The sequence below is a fragment of the Syzygium oleosum genome, unplaced genomic scaffold (genome assembly GCF_021117445.2).
Source record: "Syzygium oleosum isolate NSW1041296 unplaced genomic scaffold, Sole_v2.1 Sole_v2.09, whole genome shotgun sequence".
NCBI classification, from domain to species: domain Eukaryota; kingdom Viridiplantae; phylum Streptophyta; class Magnoliopsida; order Myrtales; family Myrtaceae; genus Syzygium; species Syzygium oleosum.
Window position 1 is genome coordinate 9,003,683 of NW_026607493.1, and position 20,357 is coordinate 9,024,039.

The following is a 20,357-nucleotide window of genomic DNA, read 5'->3' on the forward strand; positions in this document are numbered from 1 at the left end:
CAAACGCGGCGATGACAATAAAAAGCTTCCTTATTTCGAACAAAATTCAAGAAATCGAAACAAAGAAAAGTGAGCAAATTGCAAAGTGGCAAAGGACTGGACACGTGGACTCGTTGCAGCATGCCTCGCCGGTTTCGCAACGGTTCGCAAATTGATGAAGAGCTTGCATTGAATTCCAGTTGTGGCAACGCTAACGCCGTCGTAAAGTTCCGTCTCCTTCCAAAAACCATAAATTCTCTCTTTCTCTCTCTATTAAAACTCAAGACTTTGACTAAACATTTGCAACAATTACCCTCTTCTTCTTCTTTTTTATATGGAAAAACAATGGATACGTAAAATAGATGAGAAGCAGAAAACTAATCGGATGATGATAGATATATTTGTTACAAGAATATCCTCCGATTTGAAAATTTATCGCGCAAAAAACATCTAGTGGGATAGTGATCGTCCAAAGTGAGAATTCCGATGCTCTAAGTAAACCAGATAAGCGATCGATATTCGACGTGTTCATTATTAAGAGTATTTTAAGTTTGAAAATTCATCAATACGAAAATTTTCGGTAAAAACACGTCACATGACATGACACGACACGCCTCGTGATCGCCCGGCACTTTTAGGATGATCATTGTTGTTTTTGTTAAAATGAAAAGAAAATGGCGATATAGCACGGGAGGCACTTTCCTCTTGAACGAGGCCCTTGTTTCAATTAAACATGCCAAATTTATAAGAATTGAAAATAAAGATAAATTCTAATGCTTCAATTTCGTTGGCTAAGCAAACCAAGTTTCGTTGGCATCGAATCTTCAAAGTGGACGAGTACTCCACGCTGCACTCCACTATCCTTGCGTATCTCACGTATAATCCAAGATCTATACGAAGAAACTTACCCATGAAGGTAAAGCATTTTCGGATTATTAATAGGATCATCACCATCTTTTCTTTAAAAACCAAACACGGAATAAATAACAAAACAAAAAAACGGGCTAATTCTAAAAAAAATTATCAACTTTACCTTGAACGATAATTCTCGCGAGAGTCAGATTTGGGATTCGAGTAGAACTTAATGCTTTTTATCGAAATAAAAAAAAAAGCTCGAATTAGAAGTAGGATAAAATAAAGTTAATATTTTTTATCACTAAAAATAAAGTTGGTGCTTTGTTTTAGTAGTTGGGAAAAAAAACTGACCAGTTTTTTAATTAGGTGTGGCCACATAAAGGCAGAGATAATAAAGTGACCAGGCCCACTTTAATGACGAATTCAACCCCATAATTATAAGACTTTGGTAATGAATTGAACAACACCACCACCACCACCACATGCAATTCTCAAGTTGATCGCTTAATTAAAATTAAGGTACATTCCGAAAAAGCCAGCGAAAAAAGGGAAATTCTTATACAATTTTTCTGATATCCAAAACCCCTTCTTCTTTTTTTTATATGCTAATGTCCAGTTTATTACACGAATACTTAGGTTTTTCTTCTTTTCTTTTGCTCGGTCGAATTAGATTGGGCTCCGACCGTTTGAAAAGGTCCCCCATTATATTTGTTGCTATTATTATTATTAATATTATTATATGCGAAATTTGAATTCTTAAAAAGGGGCAATATTCTCTTTTCCAGAAAGAAACGCTTCCACCGACCGACGGTATCACTCTCTCTCTTCCGTGTCTCCCTTTTGATCTCCTCTCTCTCTCTCTCTCTTTCTCTCTCTGTTCCTCTTCTCCTTCCCCTGCGCGTTCAGGTTCTTCTGCAACCTGCGTCGATGACCTAACGCTCTCTCTCTCTCTCTCTCTCTCTCTCTGCGTTTCTCTCTCCGAGTTTCGCCTGTTTCGGAGTTTGAGAGTTAGGGTTTCCTCGATCATCGCGGGAGCGCTGAACCCTTTCTCGTTTCTCTTCGAAAGGGAGGGACTTGGAACCTCTTGGTTCGGGGGGTTAAAGATCCTTCCTTTGATCGATGAAGAAGGCCAAATCGGAGAAGCTGGACATGGTCTTGGCGCTGACGAGGCAGAGGTCGCTCCAAATCTTGATCTGCGTGGGCTTGTTGTACGTAGTTTTAGTAACTGTAGAGATCCCCTTCGTCTTCTTATCTGGGTTCAATGCGCTCTCCCAAGAAACCCTCTCCCGCCCTCAGGCCCAGCTCCAGACCGGCCGCGACTTGCAAGAGAAGGACGCCCCGGCTCGGCCCCACGTCACCGTTTCTCAGGACTCGGACGAGTTGGCCCCCGCCGGGGCCGTCGAGCCCCGGAACGTCGTGTCGGGCTTGAACTTCGAGAAGACGTGGAAGACTGGCGTTACGGGCGGGTTCTCCGAGCTCCACAAGTCGGCGAAGGTCGCTTGGGACGTGGGTCGCAAGTTTTGGGATGAATTGCAATCTGGGAAGCCGAATGTCATCAGCCAGAAGCACGAGAATGGGTGGGAATCGTGCCCGCATTCGGTGTCTCTATCTGGGTCGGAGTTCCTGAACCGGAAGAGGTTGATGGTGTTGCCATGCGGGCTCACGCTGGGGTCGCACATAACGGTTGTCGGGAAACCGAGGCCAGCCCATGCGGAGCACGATCCGAAGATATCTCTGTTGAGGGAAGGAGACGAGGCGGTGATGGTTTCGCAGTTTCACATGGAGCTGCAGGGGTTGAGGATCGTCGAGGGCGAGGAGCCGCCCCGGATTCTGCATTTGAATCCGAGGTTGAAGGGTGATTGGAGCGGGAAGCCGGTGATCGAGCAGAACACTTGTTACAGGATGCAATGGGGGACGGCACAGCGGTGCGAAGGGTGGAAATCTAAGGCTGATGAAGAGACTGGTGAGTTTTCTGATTTGGTACTTGCTTATGTGGGTGGATCATTGTGAAAAGAATTATATTTTTTTACCCCTGTTTGTGCGTAGCTGTCTTCAACTGTTGATAATATAGAGAAAAAGAACGAAGGTTAATCTGGAAAAAAAAAATAGGGACTTCAATATCAAGTGTTCTTATTATTAGAAAAAATATGAAACTCCATTTGTTGATGAAGGGACTGGTGAGTTTTTTCTTTTAGTTTCTTATTTGTGTGGGTGATCACAGAGTGAAAAGAGTGATTTTTTACCCATGTTTGTGCTTAGCTTTCTTCAGTGTTGATGATATTGAGATTAAAAAAATTGTAATCTTTGAAAAATAGGGACTTCACGGATCTTGGTACGGGTGTCATTGTGGAAGATGTAAGTTCTGTTTATTTTAGTTAGGATGTAGTTTATAGAACTTATTAGTGGTTGCAAATATGTTAAGCACCTAGTCTGCATAAGCTTCAGATCGTGCTGATTATGATTTGAAAAAGGAATTGCCTGGGTTGCATTGGCACACTCCAAGAGATGTTTGATTGGTTTGTTGTGCGCTTCATTGCAGTTGACGGCCAGTTGAAGTGTGAGAAGTGGATCCGTGATGATGATGATCACTCTGAGGAGTCCAAGACATCGTGGTGGTTGAACCGGCTCATAGGACGGACAAAGAAGGTGGCGGTTGATTGGCCATATCCATTTGCCGAAGGCAAGCTCTTCGTTCTAACTCTTAGTGCTGGATTGGAGGGTTATCATGTTAGTGTCGACGGGAGGCACATCGCATCTTTTCCCTATCGCACTGTGAGTAACAACGATATGCATTCTGACGACCTCATTGTTAAGGTTCATTATCTTGCTCTATTGGTTTACGTTCTCTCCAATTTCAACAGGGTTTTGCTCTTGAAGATGCGACTGGCCTGACTTTAAATGGCGATATTGATGTGCATTCCCTATTCGCCGCTTCTCTACCAACTTTACATCCTAATTATGCTCCACAGAGACATCTTGATATGTCAAGAAAATGGCAAGCCCCAGCTTTTCCTGAAAAACCTGTAGAAATGTTTGTTGGCATCCTTTCAGCGGGTAACCATTTCGCAGAGCGAATGGCTGTGAGGAAGTCCTGGATGCAGCATAAGCTTATCAAATCTTCGAATGTGGTAGCTCGCTTCTTCGTAGCATTGGTAAGAAGAGATACCTAGAGTTGGTCGTATGTGTTGTTTATTCTCGAGGGGTCATAATAATGTTTTCACTTCATGTATGGGCAGCATCCTCGGAAGGAAGTGAATGCGGAATTGAAGAAAGAGGCAGAGTTTTTCGGTGACATTGTTATAGTCCCTTACATGGATAATTATGACCTCGTTGTGCTCAAAACAGTGGCCATTTGCGAATATGGGGTGAGTTGAGGGATTTTTCTATACAACAGGAAAACCGATATTCTTCCTCTCAAAGGTGGACTTACTTGCGAGTCTTTCTTGAATTGGCTGTTTTCAGGTTCGCAAAGTGTCGGCCAAGTACGTGATGAAATGTGACGACGATACATTTGTGAGGTTGGATGCAGTTATGGATGAAGTCAAGAAGGTACCCGAAGGAAAGAGCTTGTATATTGGGAACGTCAACTACTACCATAAGCCCCTTCGGTACGGAAAATGGGCAGTCACATATGAGGTACGGAGTTCTCCATGGTTCGGTTTTGTCAGCGTTAGGCTCTTTGGGTTGATCTTCTTGCGTTGCCTTTCTACAAGCCTGATTGTCTCTCAAAAACGAATGAAGGGCTCCTTTAAAAGTGAGAGCAGTTTGAATCTAGGATTTTATCTCCTTAACTACACAAGGGATGGCAGAATCTTCTCTCTTTGCTACTCTTCGATTCCCCTTCTCTGGTTGTCTGGTGATTGAGTGGTTTGGCTTGAATACTCGGGAGCTTTTGGTGAGATTCTGCACAATATTGCATGGGTGTAGCATGTGGTTACTCTGCAACTCAACCCTTTTAAGCATCCAGATTGACTAGACCGCTTCCAATTTGATGTTTCTAGCTCACTCCATTTACTTTCTTCTACACCCAGAGTGATGCCTTAGTTTCCTGCAAAGCACTGTTGCTTTATCATTCCACCTTTTTGTAACCTTCTTGCTCACTAAATTTATGCGATATATATGCAACCCTTTGTGCAAATCTGTATTGTGTGGTCTTTGTAGATGCATCATCGAAAAGCACGGGACAAGTTACATCTAAGCACTTAATGATGCCGTTGAGGAGTATATTTAATTTTTAGAAGAGATCAATACCTTTGGAAAGAACCAAAAGAAAGAGAGAATAACCTCTCTGGATCTTTAACATTTTATCCTTTTTACTTATGCTGTTTTTCTCGGTTCATACTTGCCTGATTGGATGGAAGTGATCTTTTTCGAGATCGATGAGACATACTTTCATTTTCCATGCCTCAGTTTTCTTACCTCTCTTTACGATTTTCATTCCAGGAATGGCCCGAGGAAGAGTATCCGCCTTATGCAAACGGACCAGGCTACGTTTTGTCCTCTGACATTGCACACTTCATCGTGTCCGAGTTTGAGAGGCTTAGACTAAGGGTATGCATATGAAAAGATAATCATGATTTAGTTGTTTGTGTTTGCGTTTATTCGATTGACTTATGGCTGCCGTGCAATCCCTCATGCAGCTGTTCAAGATGGAGGACGTGAGCGTGGGGATGTGGGTGGAGCAGTTCAACAGCTCAAGACCTGTGGAGTACGTGCATAGCTACAAGTTCTGCCAATTCGGGTGCATAAAGGATTACTACACCGCGCACTATCAGTCTCCGAGGCAGATGATCTGCATGTGGGAGAAGTTGCAAGAACAAGGCCGGCCTTTGTGCTGCAACATGAGATGACAGGGCTCCGTCGCGGAAGGGAGGAGGAGAAACCATAGAAGAGAGAGAGGCAGACAAGTTTTGCAGGCATAGCCACGACGCGTTGTGTATATACTACAGATCGTGGTAGCGGTGAGAGTCGGGTGTATCTAGGTTCTAGGATGCTCGAGGATTAATCATTCATTCATTATTTCCACCCATCCAGTTATCTCTTCAGTTCTATCTAACAGGTTTATTCGATTCGCGAGCATTTTCTTGTCCCACGGTTCATTGGTTGGTTTCAAGTCAGCGCTTGATCACACGGGATCAGTTGGGGCATCATTTGTCATGCCGACCGCTCCTCTTAACTTACTTTGTAGGACAGGGATTTTGCTCTAGAAGCTGAAAATGTTACATGGTATCGGATACTTGGTAAAAAGATTGACACCTTTCTCCCCTTGTTTTTTCAATGGACTGCGTCTTGCGCACTCTAAGCAAGCAAGAACCCACCTTTTCGAGGAGTCGTGGAAGACTAGCGAAATGCGTTTTTGGTGTTGCGGATTAGATAGATGGGTCGTTCGACGAACTATTCAGAAAGTGGTAACTGGTGGGTGTGGAGGTTATTATTGTTCAGCGCCTTCCGACCAGACGCGATCAGCGACACGCATCCTCGGAGTGGAGCGGCTTCTGTCGGGCATCGTTTCGCATGTGATTTTGAGTGGACACGCACGCGGAGGCAAATGTTCTGTTCTTGACTTATTATTATTGGAGGAATGAATCCCGTGTCTTGACTCGGCGATGGATTCACATTTTGTAGATAATCAGTGACGACCCCGAATCTTCCTCCTTAAATTTTTCGAGCAACGAGAGCATTCACAACGGTGCATTCATAATTAGTGACCCGCTCGCCCATTGAGGCTTGATCAGCAAAAGCTCTTTCGTGACCATAGGGGGCGACGACCGCGACTTGATTTGTTCGAACTTGTCAAGGGACGATGAATGCCTCTCGCTCCTTCTCTTTCCCTCTCAATGTCTAGGTTTATTTTTATTCTTAAATTTTTTGCACATTTCTTATTTTTGCACAAAGATACCCCCCCAATTGTCGTGGGAAACGAGCACGTAACAACGGGCACCCGTTCGTCCGCCGGAAATTTTTTCCGGGGCCTGTTGATATAAAGGTCTCGAGTTCAGGGACACTTTGACGCAACGTCAAGTATGCGGGGGGGCACTCTGAGAAAACGACCTTACTTCGGGCGTGTTTTTTTCTTTTTCTTTCGAGTTTTCTCAACAAAACAGAGGCAATGGGCCGTCGATTTCGGCGGGTCGGAGGCCCCAAAGCCCAATAACGATTAACGGGCCCATCCAATCTAGCCCGTGACGACCAACCAGACAGGCCCATATACATCCTTCCCAAATCCTTGTGGCCCATTCGAAAGTGGACTCGCTATTTGATCAAGTAATGTTGGGCTGACTTCTCATCACATCATCGCGAATTATACAAAGAACGAGAAACTTAAGGCCAAAGTCTTCGATTTAAGCATTCTTGGTTTGTTTTTTCTTTTTTAAATTTATTTTTTTTTGGGGGAGGGTGGGGGTGGGGGCATTAAATCATTGTCGAGACATTAAGAAGTTTTTACTTCGCTATATTTTTATTTTTAATTTTTTTTCCACTAGAGATAGTTTTCTTGGAGCTGGGACGAGAGCTGTGCCGGTTCTCTTTTGGGTTAAAATTGGGAAATGGAGAGAGGGGAGAAAGGGGAAAAGAGGACAAGCAATGCCCACGCGAGCGACGTGACTTCTGAATCGTCCAAATTCGTCGTCTTTTGTCAGATTGAAAGTGACCAAGTCCGACCCGAATTCGTCCTTTTCAATTCGTTCTCTGTAGTCTGTACTCCAACTTCCTTCCCACCACTCGCTCCCCGCCACGTACTCCGTCGCTATTCGGTCTCCTGTGCACAATCATTATTGTGCCTGACACTACCGATTCGAGGCGATGTTATCCCGAAAAATTTTGACCCATTGCGTGAAAGAAATTATAAATTTTTAATTTATTCAACGCAAACTCTTAAATTTAATTTAATATGTAACGTGATCAATGAATTTTTAATTTATTCAATATGGTCTCTAAACTTTTAGTATATATTAAATTTTTAATTTATTCAATATGATCATATTAAACAAATTAAAAGTTTAAGAATTACATTAAACATTAAATTGGAATTCATGGATAAAATTAAACGAGTTCAAAATTCAAAGATCACATTACATATTGGACAAAAGTTCGATGACATTTCTCATGTATTTCATTGAATTCATAAAACTGGATGATTATCATAATTAAGGTAGCATATTATATGCAAAGTTACAAGTAAAGCAGCATGTCTAATTAGGTGCTGAATTTGTCATCATCTTATGTATGGTAGACAGAGACCCATAATCGATTATTGATATCATGTTAATATATTATGAGATATTTTTTTGTTGTTGAAAATATTATGAGATATTGAAATGGCATCTTTCGAAAATCTTTGATTACAATACTTTTTTTTGCATGATCTCCGTCTAATTAGTGTAGAAAGTATAGTACAAGGGACTTATGAACTTATGGATCGCGAATGACCAAAATCCATTCTCCAACGACGTGGGTCGATAGAATTAATGTGCACAAAAGGTCAATGTACGCTCATAATTAATCATCAATACACCTCTTCGTGACAATCAGTATCTTTTTTGCCATTTTTTAACCAGCGAGTCCAACAAGTGACTCTCGAAATGCAACTTCAAAGAACTTACCTTCTGCGAACACTCATGTCGGACTCAAACTCTCCCAGGTCAAATTGACTGTTCTCCCTTTTCTTCAGCCGATATTCCAGGGTAAAAATGGACGTAAAAACAAGTCAGAGATAAAAAGAACAAAAAGACATACAATTTTGTGATATCTTCGCTCAAGGCAGGTAACGGATTAAAAAGAAGTTTGTAATTCATAGACTAATTTCCAAATTACTAAAAATTATACAAAGCACCCAACCGTTTGATGGCTTGCTCGTGACACCAAGGGAGAAAAAGCAAATGCAACGAATCTCACATTTGGAATAGGGAAAATTCCAAATAAAGGTTTGAAGTTCTTTTATTTTCTCAAAAAAGGGTCTAAAGTGGACCTTATTTCAAATAATTGCATTTTCATCTACTTCAAGCTCTTATATAAAAATGTAACAAGAAGAAAATGTAATATAATAAATTCCTAATTGTTTGCTTTCTCCTTTTATTAAATTTATGTAATATACAAGAAGACCGGGCACGGGCACGTTTTGTAAGTGCTGATTGCACAAAGTTTGTTCCTTTACCGGAAGGAAAAGGAAGCACACGAGGGGATCCACATACCTCTTGTCCAAGTCGTCTCATAACTATAAATTTTAGATTAATCATGTTAAATTATTCCTTCGATGATGTGGATCTCCATCCTAAATGAATAAAAAATCAAGTGTCCCACTAATCTCATATAATAACACGGGAACACGAAATAATTTCGATTTCATGACATGGAAAATTAAATTTTTTCCGCGCATCTTAGAATATCGTTACAAATTATTGTTTAATTCATACGAAAATTACGATATTGCCTTTAAAAGGCGGCAATAGCGGCAGAAAAATTTGTGAAAAGAAGAAAGATTTGGCTAACGATGTTGTCTTTTAGAAGCTAAGCAAAGACTAGACACCACTTGTCGAAATATAATTGGGCTACAGTAGTCCGCAATGCCACTCATTAAGACAAGCAACCCATATAATTTATATTCTAAAAAAAAAAAAAACCCATATAATTTATAGAGATAATGACACAAACAGTTCTTGAACTTTGATATAATATGCAACGTGATCCCTAAACTTTTAATTTATTCAATATAATCCTTAAACTTTAGCCCAATATTTAATATGGCCCTTGAGTTTTTAATTTGTTCAATATGATTCTCAAATATTTTCAAATAATTCAGAGACTACATTTAACATGCCAAAAATTCAGGAATCATATTAAACAGATTAAAAGTTCAAAGATCACATTGAATATTAGACTAAAATTCGGAGACTATATTGAATAAATTAAAAGTTCATGGATCACATTATATATTAGATTAAAATTCGGGGACCGTATGTGTCATTATCCCTTTATAAGTAGTACAATATCAGAAAAAAGAAGAAAAAGGTGGAAAAAAAAGGGCAACATCACAATATCTGTATTATTGCAAAACTCCATATCTTTTCATGTTGATAAACACCGGCCTTTTCCTCATTGTCCACCTACTCTCTTTTTCCTCTCAACTTTACACGGGGGAAACACACCATGAAAAGCCAACTCCTCCTTCTCCTTCTCCTTCTCCTTCCACTTCCTCTGCTTACCTAGAGAGAGAGAGAGAGAGAGAGAGAGAGAGAGAGTCCATGGACAAACCCATGCTCAATCTCACCCAAGAAAGCGAAAACCAGACAGACCCACAAGACCCGTCGTCACCCAGAAGGAGCAGGAACAGAGGGAAGCTAGACCAGCGGCTGCCGGCGAGACCGACGACCATGAGGATGCTGATGGCGACGATGATGCCGCCGACGGTGATGGAAATGTGGGCGACCATGGGGTCGGCCCTGGCCAGCTTCATGTTCATCTGGGCCATCATCAGGCAGTACTGCCCCTACGAGCTCCGCCGCTACTTCGAGAAGTACACCCACAGGCTCACCTCCTGCTTCTACCCTTACATCAAGATCTCCGTCCACGAGTACACCGGCGACCGGCTCCGGCGGAGCGAGGCCTACGCCGCCGTGGAGGCCTACCTGAGCAAGAACACTGCCAAGAGCGCCAAGCGGCTCAAGGCCGAGATGGGCAAGGACAGCAACCTGGTCCTGACCATCGAGGAGTCCGAGAGGGTCACCGACGAGTACCAGGGGGTCAAGGTCTGGTGGGGCTCGAACAAGATCATGTCGGCGACGCCGTCGCGGTCCATGACTTATTATCCGGAGCAGGAGAAGCGGTTTTACAGGCTGACATTCCACAAGAAGCATAGAGAGGTCATCGCCGAGTCCTATCTGAAGCATGTGATCAGGGAAGGGAAGGAGATACGATCAAGAAACAGGCAGAGGAAGCTGTACACGAACTCACCAGGTTACAAATGGCTGGCCATGAAGTCCACTATGTGGAGCCACATCGCTTTCGAGCACCCGGCCACGTTCGACACGCTGGCGATGGAGCCCGAGAAGAAGAGGGAGATTTTGGAGGACTTGGTGACTTTCAGCAAAAGCAAGGATTTTTATGCCAGGATTGGGAAGGCTTGGAAGAGGGGTTACCTCCTGTATGGGCCTCCTGGCACGGGCAAGTCCACCATGATCGCCGCCATGGCGAATTTCCTCCACTACGACGTGTACGACCTCGAGCTCACGGCGGTCAAGGACAACACCGAGCTCCGGAAGCTGCTGATAGAGACGACAAGCAAGTCGATCGTCGTGATCGAGGACATCGACTGCTCTCTCGACCTCACGGGGCAGAGGAAGAAGAAGGGTGAGAAGCTGCCCTTGGAGGATGAGAACGTGGACAAGCTCAACAAGGATATTCCTAGGAAAGAACCGTATGAAGATACCACCACCAGTCGGGTCACTCTTTCGGGGCTCTTGAATTTCATTGATGGGTTGTGGTCTGCTTGTGGAGGAGAGAGGCTCATTGTCTTCACCACCAATTATCTGGAGAAGTTGGATCCTGCGCTCATAAGGAGGGGTAGGATGGACAAGCACATCGAGCTTTCGTATTGCTGTTTCGAGGGGTTCAAAGTGCTGGCCAAGAATTACCTCTGTCTCGAAACGCACCCGATGTTCGATGCGGTCTGTGGCTTGATGAGTGAAGTGAACATCACTCCTGCTGATGTTGCTGAGAACCTCATGCCCAAATCCCCAAATGATGATGCCGAGAAATGTCTGTCGAGGTTGATTCAGGCCCTTGAGGAAGCAAAGGAAACGGCTGCTGCTGCTGCGAATAAAACCAACGAATCCATAGACGAGGCTGCCAAGGAAGGCGTGAAAGGAGCTGCTGCTGAATATAGAGACGGGCCTGCCAAGGAAGACGCCGTTCGGACGAAAGACTGATCGGGAACGAGCTACAGCATTTGCGGCATCATCTTTATGGTAATACTGATTATCCAGCCACAAAAAGCCATGATGATTTGTGGTCTTGTGTAGTAATTGATGAAATGACTTTTCCTATGTTTTTGAGAAAGAAAGGTTTTGTCCAGGCGACATGCTTGGGAGGTTCAAAGATAGAATTTGATCGTTTTTCCTTTTGTCTATGCTTTTCTCTTTTCTAGAAAAGCTTATGCTGTTTACTAGGGACCCTTTATGGCATTTATGAAATTGGCCCCATCATATTATCCAGTAACTGTGGAACAAGATGGCTTCACTTGAAAAGAGAATTCAAGTACACTTCAAACAGTTTTTTGATCACTCAAAACCGAAAATCAGAGTTACAAAGGATAGACAACGAGCCAAATAGCCAGAGAAGAGTTTCTATACGACATCCAACCGACCCAACTGGCCAAAGGCAGATAGCCATTATTAGGATCACTATAGAAGACAAAGGAAACAGGGCCATAATAAAAGTTTCGGCTCAAGCATTATTTATGTGACACTTGCACGACCGGCAGACCAAACATAACTTGCGATGAAGATAAAATTCTCGGCTGGCACTTGCACTAACCAAACTCTCTTGCGTACTAAGTCGGACTCCATTGCTTGGCTAACAAGACCACTCCGGCATCTGAGGTGTGATGCAGTTGTCTGTGTTATGGACTGAGGAACTCCATCAAGGCCTGAGGCCGGGCAATTTTCACTAGGCTGATCAACCTGCAATCTCTGCTCATGACTAGAAAGATAAAAAACTGACTATTATTCCCAATCCCTCATAGGGTGCCTCCCTCACCTTTAAGACTTACCACAATCAAACTCGAGTAAATCTCTTCAGGAAGAAATCTACCACATCGATAAACTAACTATTTACAACCTCGAGGAATGTCGTATTCGTCTGAGTATAACCCGACTATAGAAGTATCTCGTCCTGAAGAATAATAGCAACGCCGCAAGAGAACCCAAAAGAGTAGTGCCCGCCATAATGAAGAAAGACAACATGAAGCACTTTGTTCCTTTACATTTGTGCCCTTTCCCTGATGCTTCTTTGTCGTAGATATACCCGATCACTCTAATGGAGAAGATGTACGATCCGACGGGGTTCGCCATGGTGATGGTATTGAATATGGTGCCCATATGACCCACACCGAATATCTCGGATGTGATTGTTGGCATCAGCGACCACTGTGAGCCATAGCACACGCCCACCAAAACGGAACCCACGTACAGAGCACCAGGCAGGCCAGAATCAATGACCGCATGACCAACGCTGAGAGCAGCTAAAGTTATGGCCATGAACAATGGCCGAGCCCACCCTTTGGAGTGTAAGAAGAAGTCAGATACAAATCCGGCCCCAAAACGACCAAGAAAGTTCCATATGCTCCACAAGGAGATCATACCGTTCACTTCTTCGCTGGTGTAACCCAGAGATCCTCCTATCTGGCCGATGTTATTGATCGTGGCAAGTCCCGACCCCATGCCACATGCCATGGCTAGAAATAATATCCAGAAGTCCATAGTGCGCATAGCTTGCAACAAATCTAGGTCTTTTTCGAGCTGCTGGTCGTTGTCTTCATCTTTACTGATTTCTTCATTAATGTCACCAGGTACAATCTGATAATCGGAACCAGTCAGATCTTCTTCTCCATCATAAATCGTCTCGTAACGCTCTATCTGGTCGAGATAGCTATTCTGATCCACACCTTCAATCGACAGCGTCTGTTCAGCATTCTTGAGATCTCCTTGCAGGGCTCTAGCAGCAACAAAAACAGGTGAAAAGAGCAACAGAAGCAGCAAAACTAACGCTGAAAGATGCAACAAGAACGTCCACTTGAAGATGTTTTCCAACATTATGACAACCATGAGATAAGCTGCAACGACGAGAGCAACCAAGGACAAAGCATATAGGTGTTTCTTCTCTTCCGCTGCACTCGCATTGTATATTCTTACGAATCCCATGAGGAGCAGAGCATTAATCGTTGGTAATAGGGCAAGCATTAGGAGAAACGCAGCGGGGTTCTCGTTGAATACTGTCTGATATATTTGGATCAGTATAGCTCCACTTAAACCAATAAAACCCTACAAAGGAAAGGATTCAACAACCATCCAACCAAACTGATTAACTGTAAAATGCAGTGGAGCAAAGGAAAAAACATTATTTTGACCCCCCATAAAAAGGAAAAAACATTAGAGCAAAGGTAAGTAGAGCACTTCTAAATAATATCGACAATCTTGTTCTCAATGATTTGTCCAATTTCCACAGGTTTTAACTATTTCAAGTGCCTCTTAAGCACTCAACAAAACTGTCCTCACACATATTGCAATATATTTTTTCAACTCTATGCTGCTCGTGTATCATGATCAAACATCAGTTTTACTTGTCTGGAATCAATACAGAAGCTGCACTTTCAGCAGACGACATGATGCAATTTATGGGATGACATCCAAAAGAAGAACATAAAAAACCCCAATTCCTGTACATCATTAATCTTTACGAGTGAGCAAACTTTGAACACCAGTGAAGGTAAAATCTTGAAATTCAAACAAGTGAAAAGAAAGAAAATTCAAAACAACGATGACCAATCCAGAAAGTTAAATGTTCACACTCAATCAAGCACCTTCATGATCCCAACAGCAGTACCGCTGTACTCGGGGAAGTTCTGGACTGCTGTGACGACATCGGCGGTGTTGAAGAAGCTCTGCGCATGCGCGGCGACCAACATGAACATGCACACGACCGCCACGGGAGGCCGGCGCAAGATCCCGGCGACGGATGCCCATATGAGGGAGTAGCCCACCAGGTTCTGGGCCGCCCCGGCGAGGTGGACCACCCACGGCCCGCCACGGCGGAGGGGATCACTGGCGTGGGAGTAGAGGAGGCCGGAGAGGACGCCGCAGTTGGCGCCAAAGTCCTTGAAGACGGAGATGGCGTCGAGGGTGGACTGGGAGTAGCCCTGGGTGAACTTGAGGGCGGGGGAGTAGACGGAGAAGGTGTAGAGGGAGCCGCTGGTGCACTGGATCAGGATGCTCGCCACGGTAGACACCCACTTGTTGCTCAGCTTCTTCTCGCGCCGTCGGCGGGTCTCCATCTTTCTCCGACGTGGGGGTGGCGGCGTTCGTCGCCGCCGCCGCCGCCGCCTTGAGAGGCCTGGTGATGTTGTGACGGCCCTGACGAGTGGTCGGGTGGGATTCGACTCTGGGTGATGATTGATGCTTTCTTGGTTCCACTGTGTCTTGTCGGCGTTGCGGACGTTGATGATGATGGTGGCCGGTACGAGACACCTGGGCCATGTGGCCTCCACGTGGCATCGGTCCTACCTGGCTAGTTCATACCTCCGCACACACACAGGCAGAGAGTAATGATGTGCAACACGACAAAGAAGACTGAACCAAGTAATCCGGCACACGTCTGTACCAACGTTTCTGTCTCGCTGCATTTTAAGCTGGCAACTTGCGAACTGTGTTATTTTTCATGAGTTTTTTCTATTTTTCTTCGCCTAAGGAGTAAAGGGGGTGTGCAGAATAAGTTAGATGGGAGCTTCAATGGTTCCAGAGGTTGAATATGCAGTCATTTTATGAACCGTGGGACCAAGTCTGGTATGTAGTGTTCCTTCATGTTGATCTCTGATCCAACAGTAAACAGTAACTTGACATTTTAATCAACGCTGTTGGAGAAATAGCCCAAGTTAGCCTTGGATTCATTTGAGGAGGCAAGTTCACATGAACCGCATAAGGTGAAACCGAAGTCGCAGGATGATGTCGTCACGCGGAGGGTCCACGGCCTCTTGATCTGAATGCTTCAATCCTATGGACAAGTCGGGTATGACCCTCTTGATTGGAGCTCATCCCAGTATAGTTCGAGTTTAATCAAAGTAAATGCAGCTTTGAAATTCCATTTCCTGTCGATTTTCAAACTCAAATGCAGCTGCTGTCCTATGAGCATCCGAATGTTTACAGGACATTTTCATCTGCTCAAGCCTAATGACAGAGCAATGGTGCAACTAGAACATATACACATTCCCTCACTATCCCGGTAATGATGGAGGTGACTCAAAAGGCATCAGAGGCATTCCTCAGGAGGGACCCTGCCCATTATGAAACTTCCGAGATCTTCGGTGCTTTAACTTCTGCACCTGATAAAACTCATAATTCTCGCCATGTTCGACATTTGTCGGGTCGAAAATGGAGATAGTACAACAAACTGAACGAGAGGTAATGCCAAGGCAGAAAGCAAAAATTAACGGAAAACTGCTCGATAAGGACAAGTCGTAGCCAATAATTGATCAGATCTCCATCTCTCTCTCTCTCTCTCCCCTAAGAAAAACGAGGGAGACATATGGGTATTATGTAGCGCTCAGAATTTCACTTGGTCCGGAATACAACAAGGAAATGGCATGAAAAAGAACAAACTAATCAAGGAATTCACTCAACCGCTGTGAGCTGCGAATGCTGCGATCTTCTATGAAGAATTAGCTTGTAGAAACTTCTTGTGCGGAAGAACAACACCAGAACGACCAGGAAACCGAAGAAGGCAACGGATGCCACTATGAAGAACGACAGCATGAAGCAATGAGTGCCGTAACAGGAGTTATCCTCCCCCGTCGCTTCCTCATCATAGATATATCCGATCACTCTCACCGACAGGATGTACGATCCGACGGGACTACCTATGGCTATGGTGTTGAAAATGGTGCCCATGTGTCCAACGCCGAATATCTCCGAAGTGATCGTGGGCATCAACGACCACAGGCAACCGTAGCAAACGCCCACGAGGACTGAGCCCACATAAAGATTTCCTGAAAAGCCGGAAGCAATGATTATGTGACCGACCGTCATGATGAGCAGAGTAAAAGCCATCAAGAACGGCCTCGTGAAACCTCTCTTGTAAAGCAAGACATCAGAAACATATCCGGCTCCGAAGCGACCTAGAAAGTTCCATATACTCAATAGGGAGACCAAAGTGTTGATCTCGACGGTGGTGTATCCGAGGGATTCTCCGATTTGGCTGATGTTGTTTATGGTGGCTAATCCAGAGCCGAGCCCACACACCATGGCTACAAACAACAGCCAGAAGTCCGCAGTACACATCGCCTGTATAATATTCATGTCTTCCGAAACTTTCTCGGACACTACTTGCGGCGGATCGTACAACAATGGACTCTGCTCAGAAGACGACGGCTGTGACAATCCTTCCCTTTCCCCCCTCATTGCCACAATCGCCGTTTTAAGAGGCCAAAAAAGCAGAAATAGCAGAACTATGAACGTTAGGATACGTGACCATAACGGCATGGTAAAGATGTTCTCCAGAATTATTAAGATCATGAGATAAGCAGCAATGATCAGAGCGACTGCAGAGATGCTATTCAAATGCTTCTTGTCTCCCATTGCATTCGTGTCGTAGATTCGTACCAAAAGCATGAGCATGAGCGACACGGATGTTGGTAAAAATGCTAGCATCAGAATGAAGGCACTCGGCTGGTCCTTGAGCATTGTATAGTACACTTGGATTAGTATAGCTCCACTCAGACCAAGACAGCCCTGCGCCAGAACAAGGTAGATATTGGCACTCAAGAACACATTTAGAAGCAGACTAGCACATGAGATCCTGCTATTGAACTAATAATCAGATTGATTCTTAACCATTTTCCCTACCTTCCCCAAATTTCACCTTTGAGTTCAATTTTTAATTGGACCAAACAGCAAGTCTTTCCAATCACTTCTAAAATTCATTTCTGCAGCAATTTCTCCCCTCACATGGCTTCCCTTATATGTGATCCCTCATGAAAAGCACACTACAATTTGCACAGAGATTAACAGTAGTCACTTACAAGAACAAATCAACTGCAACAACTAAATCAACTCGGAAACAGAATCTCAGATTTCTCTAGTTTAAACTTTAATTCAGGACCCTGTCTTCATCTTGACATGTCTGTGGAGGCGAGAGAATGAAGCACGTCGTTGCCAAGAACATCCGTGAAGCTTATAACACGCTTTCCTAGATTCACCAAGATATCCCAAGAACCATCCTTACAATGTCATGTGGAGGCACTCCGAGTACGCATATGGACTAATTACACAACCTTGACTCAGAAGGCGCGGCGATGTAAGGATTCTAACCAGCACTAGAAGAAGACCAATCAATGGGTAACATTGAAAAACTCTTAACGCTGATATTCGGACACACATGTTTCTCTCTCTCCGCATAACACCAGCTAAAAATTGGAATTTTGAAAACAGCCCACAACAATCACATGCGCACGCATACCTTCATGATGCCCACAATTGTCCCACTGTAATCGGAGAAGTTGTGCACGCCACTGACCACGTTGGTGGTGTTAAAGAAAGTCTGCGCGTGGGCCGCCACCCACATGAACAGGCACATCACCGCGACCGGCGGCGGGTCAATCACCCCGACGACGGAGGCCCACATGAAGAAGTACCCGGCGAAGGACTGCACGGCCCCGGCGAGGAGGACGAGCCACGGCCCGGGCGAGAGCACCGACCGCCCGGAGCGGCCGCGCTCCCCGGTGACGGCGGAGTAGAAGAGGCCGGAGATGACGCCGGCGTTGGCACCGATGTCCTTGAAGACGGAGACGGTGTCGAGGGTGGATTGGGAGTAGGACTGGGAGGACTTGAGGGTGGAGGAGTAGATGCCGAAGGTGTAGGACGCGCCGCCGCTGGCCTGGATCCACACGCTCGCGATCGTCGACACCCACTTGTTGTCCACCCTCCTCTCCATGCTCGCCTCTCACACTGGCCGCGTGCCGGGTCGCTTCTCGATTCTCGTTAAGGTTTCGTTTCGGGAAGTTTCAGATGTTCCCCCTGCTGCTGCTGCTGCTGTTCTTGGCCACGATCTGGGAAGGAACAGAAGCGAAAGACAGGGTCGCACCTTACTTGACTCTGGTATCTAACCTTATCGCCAGCGTTGACTGATCCCTGTTCATTGATGGGAGACCGCCATCGAAGCTGTCTGCGTCGTTCTGTTTATTCTGATCTTTTTCACGTTCGGACGCACCTAATTTTTTTTTTCCATGCATCATCTTTTTAGATTTGTCGTTTTATCTATCTCCTAAATATTGGGAAAGCCCTTCTATTTAACTGGATTAATTCCAAAAAAAAAGCATCAATTTTAGGTCGAGGGACAATTCTGGCTCGAACTTTTTTTTTGTTTCATAAAAAAGCACCAACTTTAGGTCGAAGGACAATTTTGGCCCGAACTTTTTTTTGTCCCATAAAAAAGCATCAACTTTAGATCGAGGGACAATTCTGACCTGAACTTTTTTTTGTCTCGTAAAAAAGCACAAACTTTCATTTAAATCCCAAATTTAGCCCCCCATTGACTTTCTGTCTGAAGTTACCCTTGTTTGAGAAAAAAAGTTATGGTGGTGAGCCTGGCGAATCTCTTCCATGGCATCTGTCGACGGGCGGTGGTCTACAACTTTAGATTACGACAAAACGACGAAATTTGGCTAGAAAGATTCAATCTGGAGATATTTTTTACTTGCCGGTGAAGTGAATGAGAAGAACAGTTTCACCGTTATTCTTCAAGCTGTGGTTCAGAGAATAAGACAATGAATAATGCTTTAAATCCAGTCAGCAAGTTACGTGAATTTATTGTTAAGGTGGAATAGTCTAGTTGGAAAATCAATTGTTTTAAGTCAATAAGGGCCAGATTTGGGATTTAAGTGAAAGTTGGTGCTTTTTTACGAGACAAAAAAAAGTTTGGGCCAGAATTGTCCCTCGACCTAAAGTTAGTGCTTTTTTACGGAACAAAAAAAAGTTCGGGCCAAAATTGTCCCTCGACCTAAAGTTGGTGCTTTTTTTTGGAATTAACCCCTATTTAACTACAAATCCCTTCTATTTGTTCAAGTCCTTTTGTTGTTTTCTAATTTTTTCTTCTCTCCCGATCTAAATATAAGAGTTTGAACTCTCCTCATTTAGTTTTAGATCTATGAGCTTTTATCTCCCGATTTAGATTTGAGAGTTTAATATTGTTTTCGGGGTTTCGATACCCATGCTCTGTTCGTGTACATGTCCTCTTCCTCCAGTTTCAATGATGATCGTAAGAGCTTTGACGTCCGGTTGAACCACGAATATTTACTCTTTCAAAAGTTAAATCTGTGTTTTTTCAACCTGTTGTGATTGTCTCCGTGCGGCGATGATGTAGAGGAAGCTGAACCTAGGCATGCACTGCCAATAGGCAACACCCTAGTTATTAGAGATGGACTTTCCAGCGTGTGCTCATCACCGATGATTGATGATGATACAAGATCCAGTGATCAACCGTCGATTATTTTGCTTAACAGATTTATTTTATAGAATAAGTATGTGCTTAGCCCTATCGATGCTCTGCTCTCTTTCGATTTTCTTAGCTATTAAAATCAATGTACTTATCATGTATTCTTTTGAGCATTGAATACAATTTTCTTTCTAAAAAAATTAAGAAAATGGCAACGAATTTATCGTCAACTCTTATGATATGCACTTATTTATAAGTCAAACGAGACCAAACGCATCGGTTAGTAAAAATTTGAAAATGAAACGAGATCAAATCTGAGGCGAAGGGTA

The 20,357-nt window shown here is 44.0% G+C and overlaps 4 protein-coding genes across 4 annotated transcripts; 2 read left to right on the forward strand and 2 right to left on the reverse strand.

Moving 5' to 3' along the window:
* The first annotated feature begins 1,691 nt into the window (after positions 1–1,691).
* LOC115693930 (hydroxyproline O-galactosyltransferase GALT6-like) lies at positions 1,692–5,913 on the forward strand. Its single transcript, XM_030621004.2, has 7 exons — positions 1,692–2,797; positions 3,374–3,606; positions 3,696–3,986; positions 4,071–4,199; positions 4,297–4,470; positions 5,278–5,385; positions 5,475–5,913. The coding sequence occupies exons 1-7, from the start codon at positions 1,954–1,956 to the stop codon at positions 5,682–5,684; spliced, it is 1,989 nt and encodes a 662-aa protein (XP_030476864.1). The 5' UTR covers positions 1,692–1,953; the 3' UTR covers positions 5,685–5,913.
* Positions 5,914–10,019: 4,106 nt separating this feature from the next.
* Positions 10,020–12,045, forward strand: LOC115661674 (AAA-ATPase At3g28580-like). The gene has a single exon (XM_030583899.2). It carries the CDS (start codon positions 10,074–10,076, stop codon positions 11,754–11,756), a length of 1,683 nt encoding a protein of 560 aa, XP_030439759.2. The 5' UTR covers positions 10,020–10,073; the 3' UTR covers positions 11,757–12,045.
* Positions 12,046–12,085: 40 nt separating this feature from the next.
* On the reverse strand, positions 12,086–15,876 carry LOC115661698 (protein NUCLEAR FUSION DEFECTIVE 4-like). Its single transcript, XM_030583911.2, has 2 exons — positions 14,408–15,876; positions 12,086–13,868 (listed from the first exon to the last, which is right to left on the reverse strand). The coding sequence occupies exons 1-2, from the start codon at positions 14,876–14,878 to the stop codon at positions 12,660–12,662; spliced, it is 1,680 nt and encodes a 559-aa protein (XP_030439771.2). The 5' UTR covers positions 14,879–15,876; the 3' UTR covers positions 12,086–12,659.
* Positions 15,877–16,015: 139 nt separating this feature from the next.
* On the reverse strand, positions 16,016–18,750 carry LOC115661687 (protein NUCLEAR FUSION DEFECTIVE 4-like). The gene is made up of 2 exons (XM_030583904.2): positions 18,055–18,750; positions 16,016–17,327 (listed from the first exon to the last, which is right to left on the reverse strand). Exons 1-2 carry the CDS (start codon positions 18,526–18,528, stop codon positions 16,212–16,214), a joined length of 1,590 nt encoding a protein of 529 aa, XP_030439764.1. The 5' UTR covers positions 18,529–18,750; the 3' UTR covers positions 16,016–16,211.
* Between the last annotated feature and the right edge of the window lie 1,607 nt (positions 18,751–20,357).

Excerpts from the sequence above, each read along its gene's own strand:
- LOC115693930 (XM_030621004.2), top strand. The coding sequence starts at position 1,954 with ATGAAGAAGGCCAAATCGGAGAAGCTGGACATGGTCTTGGCGCTGACG. Across the intron at positions 3,987-4,070 it reads CTCGCTTCTTCGTAGCATTG|CATCCTCGGAAGGAAGTGAA; the intron begins GTAAGAAGAGAT and ends ATGTATGGGCAG. Across the intron at positions 5,386-5,474 it reads TTGAGAGGCTTAGACTAAGG|CTGTTCAAGATGGAGGACGT; the intron begins GTATGCATATGA and ends TCCCTCATGCAG.
- LOC115661674 (XM_030583899.2), top strand. The coding sequence starts at position 10,074 with ATGGACAAACCCATGCTCAATCTCACCCAAGAAAGCGAAAACCAGACA.
- LOC115661698 (XM_030583911.2), bottom strand. The coding sequence starts at position 14,878 with ATGGAGACCCGCCGACGGCGCGAGAAGAAGCTGAGCAACAAGTGGGTG. Across the intron at positions 13,869-14,407 it reads CTGCTGTTGGGATCATGAAG|GGTTTTATTGGTTTAAGTGG; the intron begins GTGCTTGATTGA and ends TTTCCTTTGTAG.
- LOC115661687 (XM_030583904.2), bottom strand. The coding sequence starts at position 18,528 with ATGGAGAGGAGGGTGGACAACAAGTGGGTGTCGACGATCGCGAGCGTG. Across the intron at positions 17,328-18,054 it reads CAATTGTGGGCATCATGAAG|GGCTGTCTTGGTCTGAGTGG; the intron begins GTATGCGTGCGC and ends GTTCTGGCGCAG.